At 44.0% G+C, this 18,821-nt stretch overlaps 1 protein-coding gene across 1 annotated transcript in view; it reads right to left on the bottom strand.

The window, feature by feature from the left end:
• Nucleotides 1-18,821, bottom strand: part of cacna1fb (calcium voltage-gated channel subunit alpha1 Fb) — a 183,032-nt gene that overhangs the window by 97,008 nt on the left and 67,203 nt on the right. The window contains exons 12-18 of the mRNA XM_082962277.1: nt 17,843-18,003; nt 17,209-17,440; nt 13,970-14,177; nt 13,250-13,370; nt 11,426-11,498; nt 11,242-11,299; nt 7,229-7,286 (exon numbers count right to left, since the gene is read on the bottom strand). Coding sequence (XP_082818403.1) covers nt 7,229-7,286; nt 11,242-11,299; nt 11,426-11,498; nt 13,250-13,370; nt 13,970-14,177; nt 17,209-17,440; nt 17,843-18,003 — 911 coding nt within the window. The remainder of the gene's footprint in view (nt 1-7,228; nt 7,287-11,241; nt 11,300-11,425; nt 11,499-13,249; nt 13,371-13,969; nt 14,178-17,208; nt 17,441-17,842; nt 18,004-18,821) is intronic.

The raw sequence follows: 18,821 nt of genomic DNA, 5'->3' as shown, positions 1-18,821 counted from the left end.
TGAGACGTGAATGAACCACATTTTACGCTTTTTTTTGGTTGAGATGAAGACGTGAATCCAATATATCAATAATACATTTTTTAGGGGGCACATTTTGATGTTATTGTAGCTTTAAATGTCTTCTGTAATCACAGAAAGTGTGCAAGTTCAAGATAGCGTGCAAAGGTTACCGGTCTGTGGAGATCTTCACCATTACTATAATAATCTGAAGAATCTCCAACAGCATTAATCACTTGCACCATGTATTTTTAATGTAATTTCATCTGTAATCCAGGTCATTTGGTTTTGCTATTAGATGAAGCACAGTGATAACACATTAAGATGTCGTATAAATACAAAATATCTGATTTTGGTGTTCCCATTTGAACATTGTTGTGATTTTAGATGGTTGAAAAGCATATTGGGGTGCTCTGGCACCCCAATGGTGGAACAAGCTCCCTCACAACGCCAGGACAGCGGAGTCAATCACCACCTTCCGGAGACACCTGAAACCCCACCTCTTTAAGGAATACCTGGGATAGGATAAAGTAATCCTTCTAACCCCCCCCCCTTAAAAGATTTAGATGCACTATTGTAAAGTGGTTGTTCCACTGGATATTATAAGGTGAATGCACCAATTTGTAAGTCGCTCTGGATAAGAGCGTCCGCTAAATGACTTAAATGTAAATGTAAATGTAAATATTGATAGACCTGGAAAATGGCTGCTGTTTTACGGGCTCCAAATTTTTGTTGTTGTTATTTTATACACAATGTTGCTGCTACCGTCTCTTATGACCAAAAAGAGCTTCTGGACATCAGAACAAAGATTAATCATCTTGAACTGGATGAAGATTTTTTTCATTAATGAGTCCGACTCAAAGTTTATACTGCTTCCCTGAGAACAGGGCCAAATCCCTGTCATTTGCGTGAAGCGGTCGAGGTGCCTTGTGAGAATTCGTCAGCTAGTGGGTAAACCACTGTCAAGGAGGTGTGTAAACAAAACTCCTTAAAAATTTGGCAAGATAAGAAGTTGGATTATGGGGGAGACAAAATACTGATACCTACATTATAAAACATTTTGGTTTACCCAAATAGGAACTGTTCACAATTGAATTTTCTTGGTCACAATCTTAAAAGGAATATGTAAGAATTTTTCATACAAACAAAACTAAACTGCCACTTATTATTAAAAGGAGTGGAATTGTTTGCCATATTTAATCTGTGTCCTATTGGCCAATGTGCAATCACTGGAAAAAATAAACTGGATGATCTACAATCAAGACTATCCTACCAACGGGACATTAAAAACGGTAAAATCTTATGTTTCACCTAGTCATGGCTGAATGACGACGCGGATAATATAGAGCTGGCTGGGGTTTCCGTGCATCGTCAGGACAGAGCAGCTACGTCTGGTAAGACGAGGGGTGGGGGTGTGTGTCTATTTGTCAATAACAGCTGGTGCGCGATGTCTAATATTAAAGAAGTCTCGAGGTATTGCTCGCCTGAGGTAGAGTATCTCATGAAAAACTGTAGACAAAACTATATACTGAGAGAGTTCTCATCTATTTTATTCGTAGCTGTCTATTTACCACCACAAACCGATGCTGGCACTAGGACCGCACTCAACAAGCTGTATAAGGCCATAACCAAACAAGAAAATGCTCATCCAGAACCGGCGCTCCTAGTGGCCGGGAACTTTAATGCAGGCAAACTTAAATCCGTTTCTACAGCATATCACATGTGCAACCAGAGGAAAAAAAACTCTAGACCACCTTTACTACACACACACAGACGCATACAAAGCTATCCCTCCATTTGGCAAATCTGACCATAAGTCTATCCTCCTGCTTCTAATAAAAAGCTAAAGCAGGAAGTACCAGTGACTCTCTCAATACGGAAGTGGTCAGATGATGCGGATGCTAAGCTACAGGACTGTTTTGCTAGCACAGACTGGAATATGTTCAGAGATTCATCCATTGGCATTGAGGAATACATCACCTCAGTCATCGGCTTCATCAATAAGTGCATCGACAACGTTGTCCCCACAGTGACCGTATGTACATATCCCAACCAGAAGCCATGGATTACAGGCAACATCCGCACCAAGGCACAAAGGCTAGAGCTGCAATCAGTTGTGTTGTGACAAGGTAGGGGTGGTATACAGAAGATAGCCCTATTTGGTAAAAGACCAAGTCCATATTGTGGCAAGAACAGCTCAAATAAGCAAAGAGAAACTTTACTTTAAGACATGAAGGTCAGTCAATCCAGATAAATTCAAGAACTTTTAAAGTTTCTTCAAGTGCAGTCGCAAAAACCATCAAGTGCTATGATGAAACTGGCTCTCATGAGGACTGCCACAGGAAAGGAAGAGCCAGAGTTACCTCTGCTGCAGAGGATAAATTCATTAAAGTTAATTGCACCTCAGATTGCAGCCCAAATAAATGCTTCACAGAGTAAGAGACACATCTCAACATCAACTGTTCAGAGGAGACTGCGTGAATCAGGCCTTCATGGTTGAATTGCTGCAAAGAAACTACTACTAAAGGACACCAATAAGAAGAAGAGACTTGCTTAGGCCAATAAACACGAGCAATGGACATTAGACGTGTGGAAATCTATCCTTTGGTCTGATGAGTCCAAATTTACGATTTTTGGTTCCAACCACTGTCTTTGTGAGACGGGGTGTGGGTGAACGGATGATCTCTGCATGTGTAGTTCCCACCATGAAGCATGGAGGGGGAGGTGTGATGGTGTGGAGGTGCTTTGCTGGTGACACTGCCTGTGATTTATTTAGAATTCAAGGCACACTTAACCGGCATGGCTATCAAAACATTCTGTAGCGATACGCCATCCCATCTGGTTTGCTCTTAGTGGGACTATCATTTGTTTTTCAACAGGACAATGACCCCAAACACACCTCCAGGCTGTGTAAGGGCTATTTGACCAAGGATAGTGATGGAGTGCTGCATCAAATGACCTGGCCTCCACAATCACCCAACCTCAACCCAATTGAGATGGTTTGGGCTGAATTGGACCACAGAGTGAAGGAAAAGCAGCCAACAAGTGCTCAGCATATGTGGGAACTCCTTCAAGACTGTTGGAAAAACATTCCTCATGCAGCTGGTTGAGAGAATGCCAAGAGTGTGCAAAGCTGTCATCAAGGCAAAGGGTGGCTACTTTGAAGAATCTAAAATCTAAAATATATTTTGATTTGTTTAACACTTTTTTGGTTACTACATGATTCCATATGTGTTATTTCACAGTTTTGATGTCTTCACTATTATTCTTCAATGTAGAAAATGAAAAAGAATAAAGAAAACTCTTGAATGAGTAGGTGTGTCCAAACTTCTGACTGGTACTGTATATAATAGGCGGTGTCAGAGGAAGGCCCCAAAAAATGTCAAAGACTCCAGTCACCCAAGTCATAGACTGTTCTCTCTGCTTCCTCACATCAAGCGGTACCGGAGCGCCAAGTCTAGGTCCAAAAGGTTCCTTAACATCTTTTAACCCCAAGACATAAGACTGTTGAACAATTCATCTCATGGCCACCGGATTATTTACATTGAACCCCCACCCCCTTTGTTTTTACACCGCTTCAACTCACTGTTTATTATCTATGCATAGTCACTTCACCCCTACCTACATGTACAAATTACCTCGACTAACCTGTACCCCCGCACATTGACTCGGTATCTATACCTCCTGTATATAGCCTCATTATTGTTATTTTATTGTGTATCTTTTATTTACATTTTTACTTTAGTTTATTCAGTAAATATTTTCTTACGTCTATTTCTTGAACTGCATTGTTGTTGCTTAAAACCTGTTGGGGCTAGGGGGAAGTATTTGCACGGCCGGATAAAAAACGTACCCGATTTAATCTGGTTACTACTCCTGCCCAGTAACTGGAATATGCATATAATTAGTAGATTTGGATAGAAAACACTCTAAAGTTTCTAAAACTGTTTGAATGGTGTCTGTGAGTATAACAGAACTCATATGGCAGTCAAAAACCTGAGACAAATCCTAACAGGAAGTGGAAATCTGATTTGTGGAATCAGTTTCTACACTTTGCCTTTGAAACACACCGTGAGTTAGGATTCATTTAGCACTTCCTAAGGCTTCCGCTAGATGTCAACAGTCTTTACAAAGTGGTTTGAGTCTTCTATGGTAGAAACTGACCCAAAGAGAGGCTTGGGAAGTTGGTCACAGGGGGAGGGCCATTACTACTATGACGCGGGCGCCCATGGGAACCCTTTTGTTCCGAAACGTTTAGTAAGACAATGCAATCGTCCGCCTTGAATATTATTGAAGCTCTGGTTGAAAAAGGCCCTAAAGATTTATGTTATACAACGTTTGACATGTTTGAACGAACGTAAATATATATTTTTTGCACATTCGTGACGACAAGTCCCGCGCGCTTCAGTACATTATGAGTAGCATTCGGAACGCGCTAACAAGAAGGAACTATTGGGACATAAATTATTAACTTTTTCGAACAAAACTACATTTGTTGTGGACCTGGGATTTCTGGAAGTGCCTTCTGATGAAGATAATCAAAGGTAAGGGAATATTTACAATAGTATATTTGATTTTAGATGGTTCCATTTTTCTGAGCATACCACGTCGTTTATTGCAAAGTGTGATTTCCCAGTAAAGTTATTTTTAAATCTGGCAATGCGGTTGCATTCACGAGATGTTAATCTATAATTCTTTGAATGACAATATTACATTTTAACAATGTTTTCGAATAGTAATTTTGTAAATTGTAGCGCTGATCCACCGGAAGCATTTGAGGGAAAATATTTTCTGAACGTCACGCGCCGATGTAAAATGCTGTTTTTATATATAAATATGAACTTTATCGAACAAAAAATGCATGTATTGTGTAACATGATGTCCTAGGAGTGTCATCTGATGAAGATTGTCAAAGGTTAGTGCTGCATTTAGCTGTGTTTTGGGTTTTTGTGATGCATGTTAGTTGCTTTGAAAATGGCAGTGTGATTTTTTTTGGCAGGGTACTCTCCTAACATAATCTAATGTTTTGCTTTTGCTGTAAAACCTTTTTGAAATCGGACAACGTGGTTCGATTCAGGAGTGGTGTATCTATAAAATGGTGTAAAATAGTCATATGTTTGAGAAATTGAAGTTATAGCATATAGAGGTATTTGTATTTCGCGCGACGCGATTCCACTGGCTGTTGACTAGGGTGCATCCCACGTTCCCAGACAGGTTAAGGGCTTGTAAGTAAGGATTTCACTGTATTTCACCTGATGTATTCCGTACATGGTGCAAATAAAATTTGATTCGACTTTTTTTTCAATTGTCATTGGGAATTCAACAAACTTCTGGCTGTCTTTTTGAGTGGGGTGAATAAAGGTTGAAATGTCATTGATCAACGTCTCTACCAAATATCATCAAAATGTCCACGTTCAAATGACGTGGTGTTCCCAGTGGGCTGTGTGACACCAAAGCCCTTCTGTAGTCCTGGGTTACAGAGGAGAATTCTGGAATATCACTCTCAGAAAAAAGGGTTTCAAAAGGGTTCTTCGACTGTCCCTATAGGCAAAACCTTTTTTAGTTCCAGGTAGAACCCTTTTGGATTCCAGGTAGAACCCTTTTGGGGTCCAGGTAGAACCCTTTTGGGTTCCAGGTAGAACCCTTTTGGAATCCAGGTAGAACCCTTTTGGGTTCCAGGTGGCTCCCTTTTGGTTCCAGGTAGAACCCTTTTGGGTTCCATGTAGTACCCTTTACACGGACAGCCAAAGAACCATTTTGGGTTCCTTTTTTCCCCAGAAAGTGTACAGTATATGCTATGATGGATAAACAGACTTGGGTCAACAGCATTACTTCCATCCCGCTTCTTGCCCCCAAACCGGGATGAACCAGGGACCATCTGAACACATCAACAACTGTCAACCATCTAGCATCGTTTATTGTCACTTCACAAAAGCCACGGCCCTTGCAGAGCAACGGAAACAACTATTTCAAAGTCTCATAGTGGGTAACATTACAGACTGAACGCCACTAGCGTGCACCGCTAACTAGCTAGCCATTTCACATTGGCTAAACCTATGTGGTTGGATTGATGAACAGACTTGGGTCAAATGCGTATTTTATGAGGTGTGCTTGATTAAGCTTGTAGAGTTTAGACTGTTAGGACCACTGGTTCCATGCTGTCTGAACAAATAAACCAAGCACACAAATATTGAAAGTATTTGAACTATGCATTTGACCCAGGTCTGAAGGACTTATCCTCACCTACTATTGCATGCTCCTCACCTCCTTCTGTTGCATGCTCCTCACCTTTTGTTTTGACAGGGATCACGTACAATTAAAACATAAAATCTCACAAGAAAGGTGATGCATTGTACTAGATTTATGCATTATACTAGATGAACTAGATCATGTCTCTCCAACCCTGTTCCTGGAGAGCTACTGTCCTGTAGGTTTTAACTCCAACCCTGTTCCTGGAGAGCTACTGTCCTGTAGGTTTTAACTCCAACCCTGTTCCTGGAGAGCTACTGTCCTCTAGATTTTAACTCCAACCCTGTTCCAGGAGAGATACCCTCCTGTAGGTTTTAACTGCAACCCTGTTCCTGGAGAGCTACCCTCCTGTAGGTTTTAACTCCAACCCTGTTCCTGGAGAGATACCCTCCTGTAGGTTTTAACTCCAACCCTGTTCCTGGAGAGCTACCTTCCTGTAAGTTTTCATTCCAACACTATTCTAGTACACCTTGATTCAAATGATTAGCTGGTTGATAAGCTGAATCAGGTTAGTTACAACTGGGGTTGGAGTGAAAACCTCCAGGAGGGTAGCTCTTCAGGAACAGGGTTGGAGTTAAAACCTCCAGGAGGGTAGCTCTCCAGGAACAGGGATGGAGTTAAAACCTCCAGGAGGGTAGCTCTTCAGGAACAGGGATGGAGTTAAAACCTCCAGGAGGGTAGCTCTCCAGGAACAGGGATGGACAGCCCTGTACTAGATGTATGCATTGCACTAGACTAAGATAAATTGCTTATTTGCATCTCCTGTCCCTGGGCAGGTGAGTAATACAATAATGTAGCTTACAGACATTTAAAAGACACACAACAGCCATTTCAAAAGACACACAACATACATTTAAAAGACACACCTGCTATTTCAAAGACACAGGACACACTGCATAACATTTATAAAATCATAAAATACCAAAGAGCTACTGTACCAAAGTTGTCAGATTTTGTACTAATATTACAAACTCCTCCTCACCTTCTGTCTGTTCAGGCTCCTCCTCTTCCTCATACTCAGTCTCATCATCAACGTCAATCTGAGAAAAAGAGTAGATCAAGTACATTCAGTATGAAACAACTACATCACCAACACCACCAACTACACCACCAACTACATCACCAACTACACCACCAACTACATCACCAACACCACCAACTACACCACCAACTACACCACCAACAAGAACGACAACAACACCACCATCAACAACTACACCAGCAACTACACCGCCACCACCAACAACATTTACATTTTAGTAATAGCTTGATAATTGTGTAGTTTAGTAATTATCGAGGTTAGCTAGCCAGCCATTGAGGTTAGCTAGCCAGCTATTTCCGTCCCCCGCGACGCCCTTTTTCCTAACCCAGCCAACTATTACCGACGAGCAGCATTGTAGAAACTAAATACATTACAAGGAACGTCTTGATTAGTGTTATGTTAGCTAGCTACAAAGTTGCTTTGTATCATGACAAGGTGTAGTACTGAAACTATCGAGGTTACCTAGCCAGCTACACGTTCAAAGTCAACAACGCAGCCACTGCTAGCTAGCCTACTCCACCAGCCAGCAGTACTGTATCATTTTCGTCATTTTAGTCAATAAGATTTTTGCAACGTAAGCTTAACTTTCTGAACATTCGAGACGTGTAGTCCACTTGTCATTCCAATCTCCTTTGCATTAGCGTAGCCTCTTCTGTAGCTTGTCAACTATGTGTCTGTCTATCCCTGTTCTCTCCCCTCTGCACAGGCCATACAAACGCTCCACACCGCGTGGCCGCTGCCACTCTAACCTGGTGGTCCCAGCGCGCACGACCCACGTGGAGTTCCAGGTCTCCGGCAGCCTCTGGAACTGCCGGTCTGCGGCCAACAAGGCTGAGTTCATCTCAGCCTATGCTACCCTCCAGTCCCTAGACTTCCTGGCGCTGACGGAAACATGGATTACCACAGATAACACTGCTACTCCTACTGCTCTCTCCTCGTCTGACTACGTGTTCTCGCATACCCCTAGAGCATCGAGCCAGCGGGGTGGTGGCACTGGAATCCTCATCTCTCCCAAGTGGACATTCTCTCTTTCTCCCCTGACCCATCTGTCTATCTCCTCATTTGAATTCCATGCTGTCACAGTTACCAGCCCTTTCAAGCTTAACATCCTTATCATTTATCGCCCTCCAGGTTCCCTTGGAGAGTTCATCAATGAGCTTGACGCCTTGATAAGTTCCTTTCCTGAGGATGGCTCACCTCTCACAGTTCTGGGTGACTTTAACCTCCCCACGTCTACCTTTGACTCATTCCTCTCTGCCTCCTTCTTTCCACTCCTCTCCTCTTTTGACCTCATCCTCTCACCTTCCCCCCTACTCACAAGGCAGGCAATACGCTTGACCTCATCTTTACTAGATGCTGTTCTTCCACTAATCTCCTTGCAACTCCCCTCCAAGTCTCCGACCACTACCTTGTATCCTTTTCCCTCTCGCTCTCATCCAACACTTCTCACTCTGCCCCTACTCGGATGGTATTGCGCCGTCCCAACCTTCGCTCTCTCTCTCCCGCTACTCTCTCCTCTTCCATCCTATCATCTCTTCCCTCTGCTCAAACCTTCTCCAACCTATCTCCTGATTCTGCCTCCTCAACCCTCCTCTCCTCCCTCTCTGCATCCTTTGATTTCCTCTGTCCCCTATCCTCCAGGCCGGTTCGGTCCTCCCCTCCTGCTCCGTGGCTCGACGACTCACTGCGAGCTCACAGAACAGGGCTCCGGGCAGCCGAGCGGAAATGAAGGAAAACTCGCCTCCCTGCGGACCTGGCATCCTTTCACTCCCTCCTCTCTACATTTTCCTCTTCTGTCTCTGCTGCTAAAGCCACTTTCTACCACTCTAAACTCCAAGCATCTGCCTCTAACCCTAGGAAGCTCTTTGCTACCTTCTCCTCCCTCCTGAATCCTCCTCCCCCTCCCCCCCCCTCCTCCCTCTCTGCGGATGACTTCGTCAACCATTTTGAAAAGAAGGTTGACGACATCCGATCCTCGTTTGCTAAGTCAAACGACACCGCTGGTCCTGCTCACACTGCCCTACCCTGTGCTTTGACCTCTTTCTCCCCTCTCTCTCCAGATGAAATCTCGCGTCTTGTGACGGCCGGCCGCCCAACAACCTGCCCACTTGACCCTATCCCCTCCTCTCTTCTCCAGACCATTTCCGGAGACCTTCTCCCCTACCTCACCTCGCTCATCAACTCATCCTTGACCGCTGGCTACGTCCCTTCCGTCTTCAAGAGAGCGAGAGTTGCACCCCTTCTGAAAAAACCTACACTCGATCCCTCCGATGTCAACAACTACAGACCAGTATCCCTTCTTTCCTTTCTCTCCAAAACTCTTGAACGTGCCATCCTTGGCCAGCTCTCTTGCTATCTCTCTCAGAATGACCTTCTTGATCCTAATCAGTCAGGTTTCAAGACTGGGCATTCAACTGAGACTGCTCTTCTCTGTGTCACGGAGGCTCTCCGCACTGCTAAAGCTAACTCTCTCTCCTCTGCTCTCATCCTTCTAGACCTATCTGCTGCCTTTGATACTGTGAACCATCAGATCCTCCTCTCCACCCTCTCCGAGCTATGCATCTCCGGCGCGGCCCACGCTTGGATTGCGTCCTACCTGACAGGTCGCTTCTACCAGGTGGCATGGCGAGAATCTGTCTCCGCACCACGTGCTCTCACCACTGGTGTCCCCCAGGGCTCTGTTCTAGGCCCTCTCCTATTCTCGCTATACACCAAGTCACTTGGCTCTGTCATATCCTCACATGGTCTCTCATATCATTGCTATGCAGATGACACACAATTAATCTTCTCCTTTCCCCCTTCTGACAACCAGGTGGCGAATCGCATCTCTGCATGTCTGGCAGACATATCAGTGTGGATGACGGATCACCACCTCAAGCTGAACCTCGGCAAGACGGAGCTGCTCTTCCTCCCGGGGAAGGACTGCCCGTTCCATGATCTCGCCATCACGGTTGACAACTCCCTTGTGTCCTCCTCCCAGAGTGCTAAGAGCCTCGGCGTGACCCTGGACAACACCCTGTCGTTCTCCACTAACATCAAGGCGGTGACCCGATCCTGTAGGTTCATGCTCTACAACATTCGCAGAGTACGACCCTGCCTCACACAGGAAGCGGCGCAGGTCCTAATCCAGGCACTTGTCATCTCCCGTCTGGATTACTGCAACTCGCTGTTGGCGGGGCTCCCTGCCTGTGCCATCAAACCCCTACAACTCATCCAGAACGCCGCAGCCCGTCTGGTGTTCAACCTTCCCAAGTTCTCTCACGTCACCCCGCTCCTCCGCTCTCTCCACTGGCTTCCAGTCGAAGCTTGCATCCGCTACAAGACCATGGTGCTTGCCTACGGAGCTGTGAGGGGAACGGCACCTCCGTACCTTCAGGCTCTGATCAGTCCCTACACCCAAACAAGGGCACTGCGTTCATCCACCTCTGGCCTGCTGGCCCCCATACCTCTGCGGAAGCACAGTTCCCGCTCAGCCCAGTCAAAACTGTTCGCTGCTCTGGCACCCCAACGGTGGAACAAGCTCCCTCACGACGCCAGGACAGCAGAGTCAATCACCACCTTCCGGAGACACCTGAAACCCCACCTCTTTAAGGAATACCTGGGAGTGGATAAAGTTATCCAACTAACCCCCCCCTTAAAAGATTTAGATGCACTATTGTAAAGTGGTTGTTCCACTCGATATTATAAGGTGAATGCACCAATTTGTAAGTCGCTCTGGATAAGAGCGTCTGCTAAATGACTTAAATGTAAATGTAAATATACCAACAACAACAAATACAACAACACCACCACCAACAACACCACTAATGGCGCACAATTGGCCCAGGTAAGGGTTTGGCTGGGGTAGACTGTCATTGTAAATAAGCATTTGTTCTTAATTAACTGACTTGCCTAGTTAAATAAAGGTTAAATAAAGGTTAAATAAAGGTTAAATAAATAAAGAATAATCTTACCTTCAGTTCTCCATTTTCTCCTTCCCCCTCCTTTGCTTCCCCCTCTTCTTTCTTCTCTCTGTAAAAAAATGAATGAAACATCCAATTTCTTTCCACCATTCCACCACGTTCTCTATTTCAGCCCCTTCATGTTACTTTGTATTAATCACAGCCCCTCTCTCATTTATTATCCCTCCATTCTTACTCTTTCTTTGTGTCGCCGTCTCCTCCTGCTAAGTTGTCCACAGCGATAGCCAAGAAGACATTCAGCAGGATATCTGACCTGACCGTTAGGGACGAAGACACAGACAGAAGGCAAATACTAGTACTGTGGGTGTATAATGTCTGTTCTGTGGGTGTAAATATGTGTACTGTGGGTGTAGAATGTGTGCACTGTGGGTGTAAATATGTGTACTGTGTGTAAATATGTGTACTGTGGGTGTAAACATGTGTACTGTGGGTGTAAATATGTGTACTGTGGGTGTAAGTATGCATACTGTGGGTGGGTGTATGTGTACTGTGGGTGTATGTGTACCATGGGTGTAAATATGTGTACTGTGGGTGTAAGTATGCATACTGTGGGTGTAAATATGTGTACTGTGGGTGTAAGTATGCATACTGTGGGTGTAAATATGTGTACTGTGGGTGTAAGTATGCATACTGTGGGTGGGTGTATGTGTACTGTGGGTGTATGTGTACTGTGGGTGTAAGTATGCATACTGTGGGTGGGTGTACGCGTACTGTGGGTGTAAGTACGCATACTGTGGGTGGGTGTATGTGTACTGTGGGTGTAAACATGTGTACTGTGGGTGTAAGTATGCATACTGTGGGTGTAAGTATGTGTACTGTGGGTGTATAATATGTGTACTGTGGGTGTATATATGTGTACTGTGGGTGTAAATATGTGTACTGTGGGTGTATGCATACTGTGGGTGTAAATATGTGTACCGTGGGTGTAAATATGTGTACTGTGGGTGTATGCATACTGTGGGTGTATGTATACTGTGGGTGTATGTGTACTGTGGGTGTATGTGTACTGTGGGTGTATGTGTACTGTGGGTGTAAGTATGCATACTGTTGGTGGGTGTATGTGTACTGTGGGTGTAAACATGTGTACTGTGGGTGTAAGTATGCATACTGTGGGTGTAAGTATGTGTACTGTGGGTGTATAATATGTGTACTGTGGGTGTATATATGTGTACTGTGGGTGTAAATATGTGTACTGTGGGTGTATGCATACTGTGGGTGTAAATATGTGTACCGTGGGTGTAAATATGTGTACTGTGGGTGTATGCATACTGTGGGTGTATGTATACTGTGGGTGTATGTGTACTGTGGGTGTATGTGTACTGTGGGTGTAAGTATGCATACTGTGGGTGGGTGTATGTGTACTGTGGGTGTAAACATGTGTACTGTGGGTGTAAGTATGCATACTGTGGGTGTAAGTATGTGTACTGTGGGTATATAATATGTGTACTGTGGGTGTATATATGTGTACTGTGGGTGTAAATATGTGTACTGTGGGTGTATGCATACTGTGGGTGTAAATATGTGTACCGTGGGTGTAAATATGTGTACTGTGGGTGTATGCATACTGTGGGTGTATGTATACTGTGGGTGTATGTGTACTGTGGGTGTACGTGTACTGTGGGTGTATGTGTACTGTGGGTGTAAGTATGCATACTGTGGGTGTAAGTATGTGTACCGTGGGTGTAAATATTATGTACTCTGGGTGTAAGTATGCATACTGTGGGTGTATAATATGTGTACTGTGGGTGGGTGTATGTGTACAGTGGGTGTATGTGTACAGTGGGTGTATGTGTACTGTGGGTGTATGTGTACTGTGGGTGTATGTGTACTGTGGGTGTATAATGGTGCACTCAAGGAATAATAACTACATGACTTGGACAAAAAAAAGGTGAAATACACAGAGAACCAAAACAGTGAGCAGATATCCCCTTTTTCTCTCTATATGTAAAACATTAAACAACACCATTCCTGTGATGAGATGGCCTGTGTGAAAGGATACAGTTACCACAGATGAAGAGGATGACAAAGTAGATACAGATTATCATGCCAGGGAAGACAGGCCCTCCGTACGCCATGATTCCATCGTACATCACTAAGTTCCAGTCCTCACCTGTTAGAATCTGACATGACAGAGAGAGAGAGAGAGAGAAAATAGAGAGAGAGAGAAACAACATGCTTATTCAAAACAAACGTGAAACACTGCTGTAAAAAAGCATTATGAAGCCTTGTTCCGATCCCATCCGCCGTATTAATCTTACTTCATAAAGCATTACAAAGTATTTTGAAACATTACAAAGCATGATGAAGCTTTATGAAGCCTCGTGAAGCATTACAAAGTATTTTGAAACATTACAAAGCGTGATGAAGCGTTATGAAGCATCGTGAAGCATTACAAAGTATTTTGAAACATTACAAAGCGTGATGAAGCGTTATGAAGCATCGTGAAGCATTACAAAGTATTTTGAAACATTACAAAGCATGATGAAGCGTTATGAAGCATCGTGAAGCATTGCAAAGCATGATTAAGCCTTACGGAGCATCGTGAAGCGTTTTTAACTTAAACAAACCGTCATGAACCATAACAAATCATCATAAAGCATTATGAACCATACTGAAGCCTTGTTCAGATCCAATCCTCCACGTAGTCTTATTGTATGATACATTACGAAGCATTATGAAGCATTATGAAGCCTTTTTTTTTTTTTTCAGGTGGGGTTACCTGGAAGCAAGTAAGCAGGGCTTGGGAGAAGGTGTCGAAGGTGCTCCTCTTGGTCTGGGTCTCGTCGAAATTGAACTTCCCTCCGAACAGCTGCATGCCCAGCAGAGCGAAGATGATCAGGAAGAGGAAGAGCAGGAGCAGAAGGGACATGATAGACTTCATAGAGTTGAGCAGAGAGGCCACCAGGTTGGACAGAGCTGTCCAGTGACTAGAGGGACAGACAGAACGGAGAGACGGTAGTTACTTAGTATAAACAATACAATACAACTGTTGGGACAGACAGACAGACAGACAGACAGACAGACAGACAGACAGACAGACAGACAGACAGACAGACAGACAGACAGACAGACAGACAGACAGACAGACAGACAGACAGACAGACAGACAGACAGACAGACAGACAGACAGACAGACAGACAGACAGACAGACAGACAGACAGACAGGGGTTAGTTATACACTACCGGTCAAAAGTTTAAGAACACCTACTTAATCAAGGGTTTTCTATATTTTTACTATTTACTACACTGCAGAATAATAGCGAAGACATTAAAACTATGAAATAACACACATGGAATCATGTAGTAACCAAAAAAAGTGTTAAAACAAATCAAAATATATTTTATATTTGAGATTCTTCAAATAGCCACCCTTTGCCTTGATGACAGCTTTGCACAGTCACAATCACAATACAATCAGAACGATTAGAAACTATTTCATGCTGGGAAGATTTTTACATGACAGTGGGCATCGTTTGATATCGATATGACTGAGGCATGTCGTGATATCGTTTAAGTAGTATTTTACCCACTTTTCTACACTCTTTTGTAAAAGTAAATACAAAAAAAAAACACCGGCTTTTGCAGCCACACTTGGCGGGTAGCTAGCTAGGAGAAAAGCAAAGCCATAGCATGGGTTCACCGATGGAACCAGCTCTATAACTTTAATTTAAAAAAAGATTGTCAAAACATGCAAGAAAATACTTTCATGGCAACAATGTATTTCATGTTTCATCCATACATTTATTTGTTTCTCCACAAGTCCACCCTCACCTGCTCACAAACTAGCTAGCTAGCTAGCCCACAAACAGTGGCGATGGAACAATGTAATCGACAACCAACAACTGCTGTTGGAAAACTGTTTTCATTAGCCAGCTAGCACATTGTAAGAAAGCTAATAGTTCTTGTGACTTATAGGTAACTGACAAAATAAAGGAAACACCAACATAAAGTGTCTTAATAGGGGCGTTGGGCCACCACAAGCTGCCAGAACAGCTTCAATGCTTCTCGGAATAGATTATACAAGTGTCTGGACCTCTATTGGAGGGACGTGACACTGTTCTTCCACAAGAAATTCCATAATTTGGTGTTTTGTTGATGATGGTGGTGGAAACCGCTGTCTCAGGTGGCCCTCCAGAATCTCCCATAAGTGTTGAATCGGGTTGAGCTCTGGTGACTGAGAGACGTCCATGGCATATGGTTTACATCGTTTTCACGCTCATCAAACCATTCAGTGAACATTCGTGCCATGTGGATGGGGGCATTGTCATGCTATGGGGGCATAACCATTGTAAGCCAAAATAATGACCTGTCCAGCATTTTTATACATGACCCTAAGCATGATGGGATGTTAATTGCTTAATCAACTCAGGAACCACACCGGTGTGGAAGCACCTGTTTTTAATATACACTATATCGCCAGGATTGGTAATTTACCTGTCACGCCCTGACCTGAGAGAGCCGTTTTTCTCTGTTTAGTTAGGTCAGGGTGTGATATGGGGTGGGCATTTTATGTATTTTATTTCTATGTTTTGGCCAGGTATGGTTTCCAATCAGAGGCAGCTGTCTATCGTTTTTCTCTGATTGGGAACCATACTTAGGCAGCCTTTTCCCCACCTGTGTTTTGTGGGTAGTTATTTTCTGTTTTGTATTTCGTTACCTGACGGAACTGTTTGGCTTTTCATTTTGTTTCTTTGTTCTAGTGTTTTCATTGTTTAAATAAATATAATGAACACTTACCACGCTGCGCTTTGGTCCCCTCTCTACGACAGCCGTAACAATATCCCTCATTTACTCAAGTGTTTTCATTATTTCGGCAGTTACCTATACAGGTATTATTTACATGCTTTAGTTGATGCTTGCACATGTTTGTAACTAACGTTAACCAGCTAGCTATTTAAAAAAAATATATGTTTTAGCTAACGTTACCTATCCCCACTCAGCTAGACGCTAGCTAACTAGCTAGCTAACAAGCCAAGAAAATAGTGACTAACTGACAAGTCAGTGGTGGAACCCACCTGACAAAATAGCTAGCTAGCAAATGGATAAGAAAGATGAATAGTTCTTTACATTATCTGTGCGTTAAGTTTAGTTGATGCTTGTGCACATTTTGTCTGGTTTAACAAACATGCTTGTAGCTAGCTAGCCAACTGCTTATTGTTTCCCCATGTGTTTTAGCGAACATTAGCTATCTACAGATCTGTTTTTAGCTAATCAGACAAAAAATGATATAGGAGTCTAGCTTCAGATTTGGTCTGGCGGTACAGCTAGTTAGCTAGCTAGATAACGTTAGTTTACTACAGTTTAGATCTAGCTAGCCAGACAGTTTTCTTCTTTCAAAATTTCGAGCCGCTCGAGCTCTCATCAGATGACAGCAACTACGGTGGCTCATAAGGAACTGAAACCACAATGTTATGGTGTGGGAAAAAAACTAATATTTAATATTTTTATTAATTTACTTTTTTTAATGCCTACAAAAAAATTATGACGATATGATATCTATATCAAATGTAAAAATGCAATAAATAAAATGCAATAAATCGATATGGACTTTCTATATTAGTGCCCATTCCTAGTTATAAACAATACAACACAACTGTTGGGACAGACAGACAGACAGAGACAGGCAGACAGACAGAGAGTGATTACTTATAAACAATACAACTGTAGGGACAGACAGACAGACAGACAGACAGACAGACAGACAGACAGACAGACAGACAGACAGACAGACAGACAGACAGACAGACAGACAGACAGACAGACAGACAGACAGACAGACAGACAGAGAGGGATTACTTATAAACAATACAACTGTAGGGACAGACAGACAGACAGTGGTTACTCTCACAACACAACACAACACAACACCACACCACCAAAAATAGTACAGTGTAAATAGCAGGCCATTCACAGCGCAGCACAAGAGATGCAACACCGAACAACCCTTCAGAATATACCGTGTCACTTTAAAGATCCTGAGGAGTCGGACACAGCGAAGCACGGAGATGCCGAGAGGCGGCATGATCTCCAGCTCCACCAGAGTGGTCTCTGTGATGCCTCCACACACCACGAAGAAGTCGAAGCGGTTAAAAAAGGCCTTGAAGTAGCCGGTCTGAGACGTCCCCAGAGCATACATCTTCAACAACATCTCTACCGTAAACAGAGACAGCAGAACTTTGTTGGCTATGTCTAGGGGAGGAGAGAGAGGGAGAGAGAGACAGAGAGAGAGAGAGAGAGAGAGAGAGAGAGAAAGAAAGTAAGAGGGGAGAGAGGGAGAGAGCAAGAGAGAGACGGGGAGGGAGGGGGAGAGAGAGAGAGAGAGAGAGAGAGAGAGAGAGAGAGAGAGAGAGAGAGACAGAGGAGGGAGGGAGAGAGAGAGAGAGAGAGACAGAGGAGGGAGGGAGGGAGAGAGCGTCACCAAGTTTTCCAATTTACTCATTATATGTGTGTGTGTGTGTGTGTGTGTGTGTGTGTGTGTGTGTGTGTGTGTGTGTGTGTGTGTGTGTGTGTGTGTGTGTGTGTGTGTGTGTGTGTGTGTGTGTGTGTGTGTGTGTGTGTGTGTGTGTGTGTGAGAGAGTGAGTGTTACCCACCCTGGACCTCTGTGAGCCAATCTGGCTGGTCGTAGTGTTCCGAGGCGCTGCAGATGGTGTTGAGGAACACCAGGAACAGAACTAGCCAATAGAACGTCACCGATTTGACCGCCACGCGGCAGTTCCTCCGACAGACCCGGTTCCACCGTCGCAACGTGCGACTAAAGATGGGAGGAGATCATGTTACAACTAGAGTGTTTGTGGTTACATGTATTCCCCTTTAATTACATGTATTCCCCTTTAATTACATCTGTATTAATTCTGGACTCTTGGTAGGCAGATCATCCCTGACTGAGACAGAGAGAGACAGAGACAGAGACAGAGACAGAGACAGAGACAGAGAGAGAGACAGAGAGAGACAGAGAGAGACAGAGACAGAGACAAAGGCAGATGCAGAGAGAAAGACAGAGACAGACCGAGGCAGAGAGAGAGACAGAGAGACAGAGACAGAGAGAGGCAGAGAGAGAGAGACAGAGAGAGGCAGAGAGAGAGAGACAGAGAGACAGAGACAGACAGAGGCAGAGAGAGAGACAGAGTGGACTGAGACAGAGACAGAGACAGCGATAGAGAAAGAGATAGAGACAGAGGCAGAGAGTGAGACAGAGACAGAGAGACAGAGACAGACAGACAGACAGAGGCAGAGGGAGAGACAGAGAGAGACAGAAACAGACACGAGGCAGAGAGAGAGACAGAGAGAGACAGACAGAGACAAAGGCAGATGCAGAGAGAAAGACAGAGACAGGCCGAGGCAGGCAGGCAGACAGACAGACAGACAGACAGACAGACAGACAGACAGACAGACAGACAGACAGACAGACAGACAGACAGACAGACAGACAGACAGACAGACAGAGACAAAGGCAGATGCAGAGAGAAAGGCAGAGACAGACCGAGGCATAGAGAGAGGGAGAGAGAGAGACAGAAACAGACAGAGGCAGAGACAGAGAGAGACAGAAAGAGAGACAAGAGACAGAGACAC

Source organism: Salmo salar, chromosome 15 (assembly GCF_965601325.2).
Source record: "Salmo salar chromosome 15, fSalSal1, whole genome shotgun sequence".
In the NCBI taxonomy this organism is placed as follows: Eukaryota; Metazoa; Chordata; class Actinopteri; order Salmoniformes; family Salmonidae; genus Salmo; species Salmo salar.
Note: the sequence above shows the minus strand (reverse complement) of the source record. Positions and strands in the feature narration are given on the sequence as shown.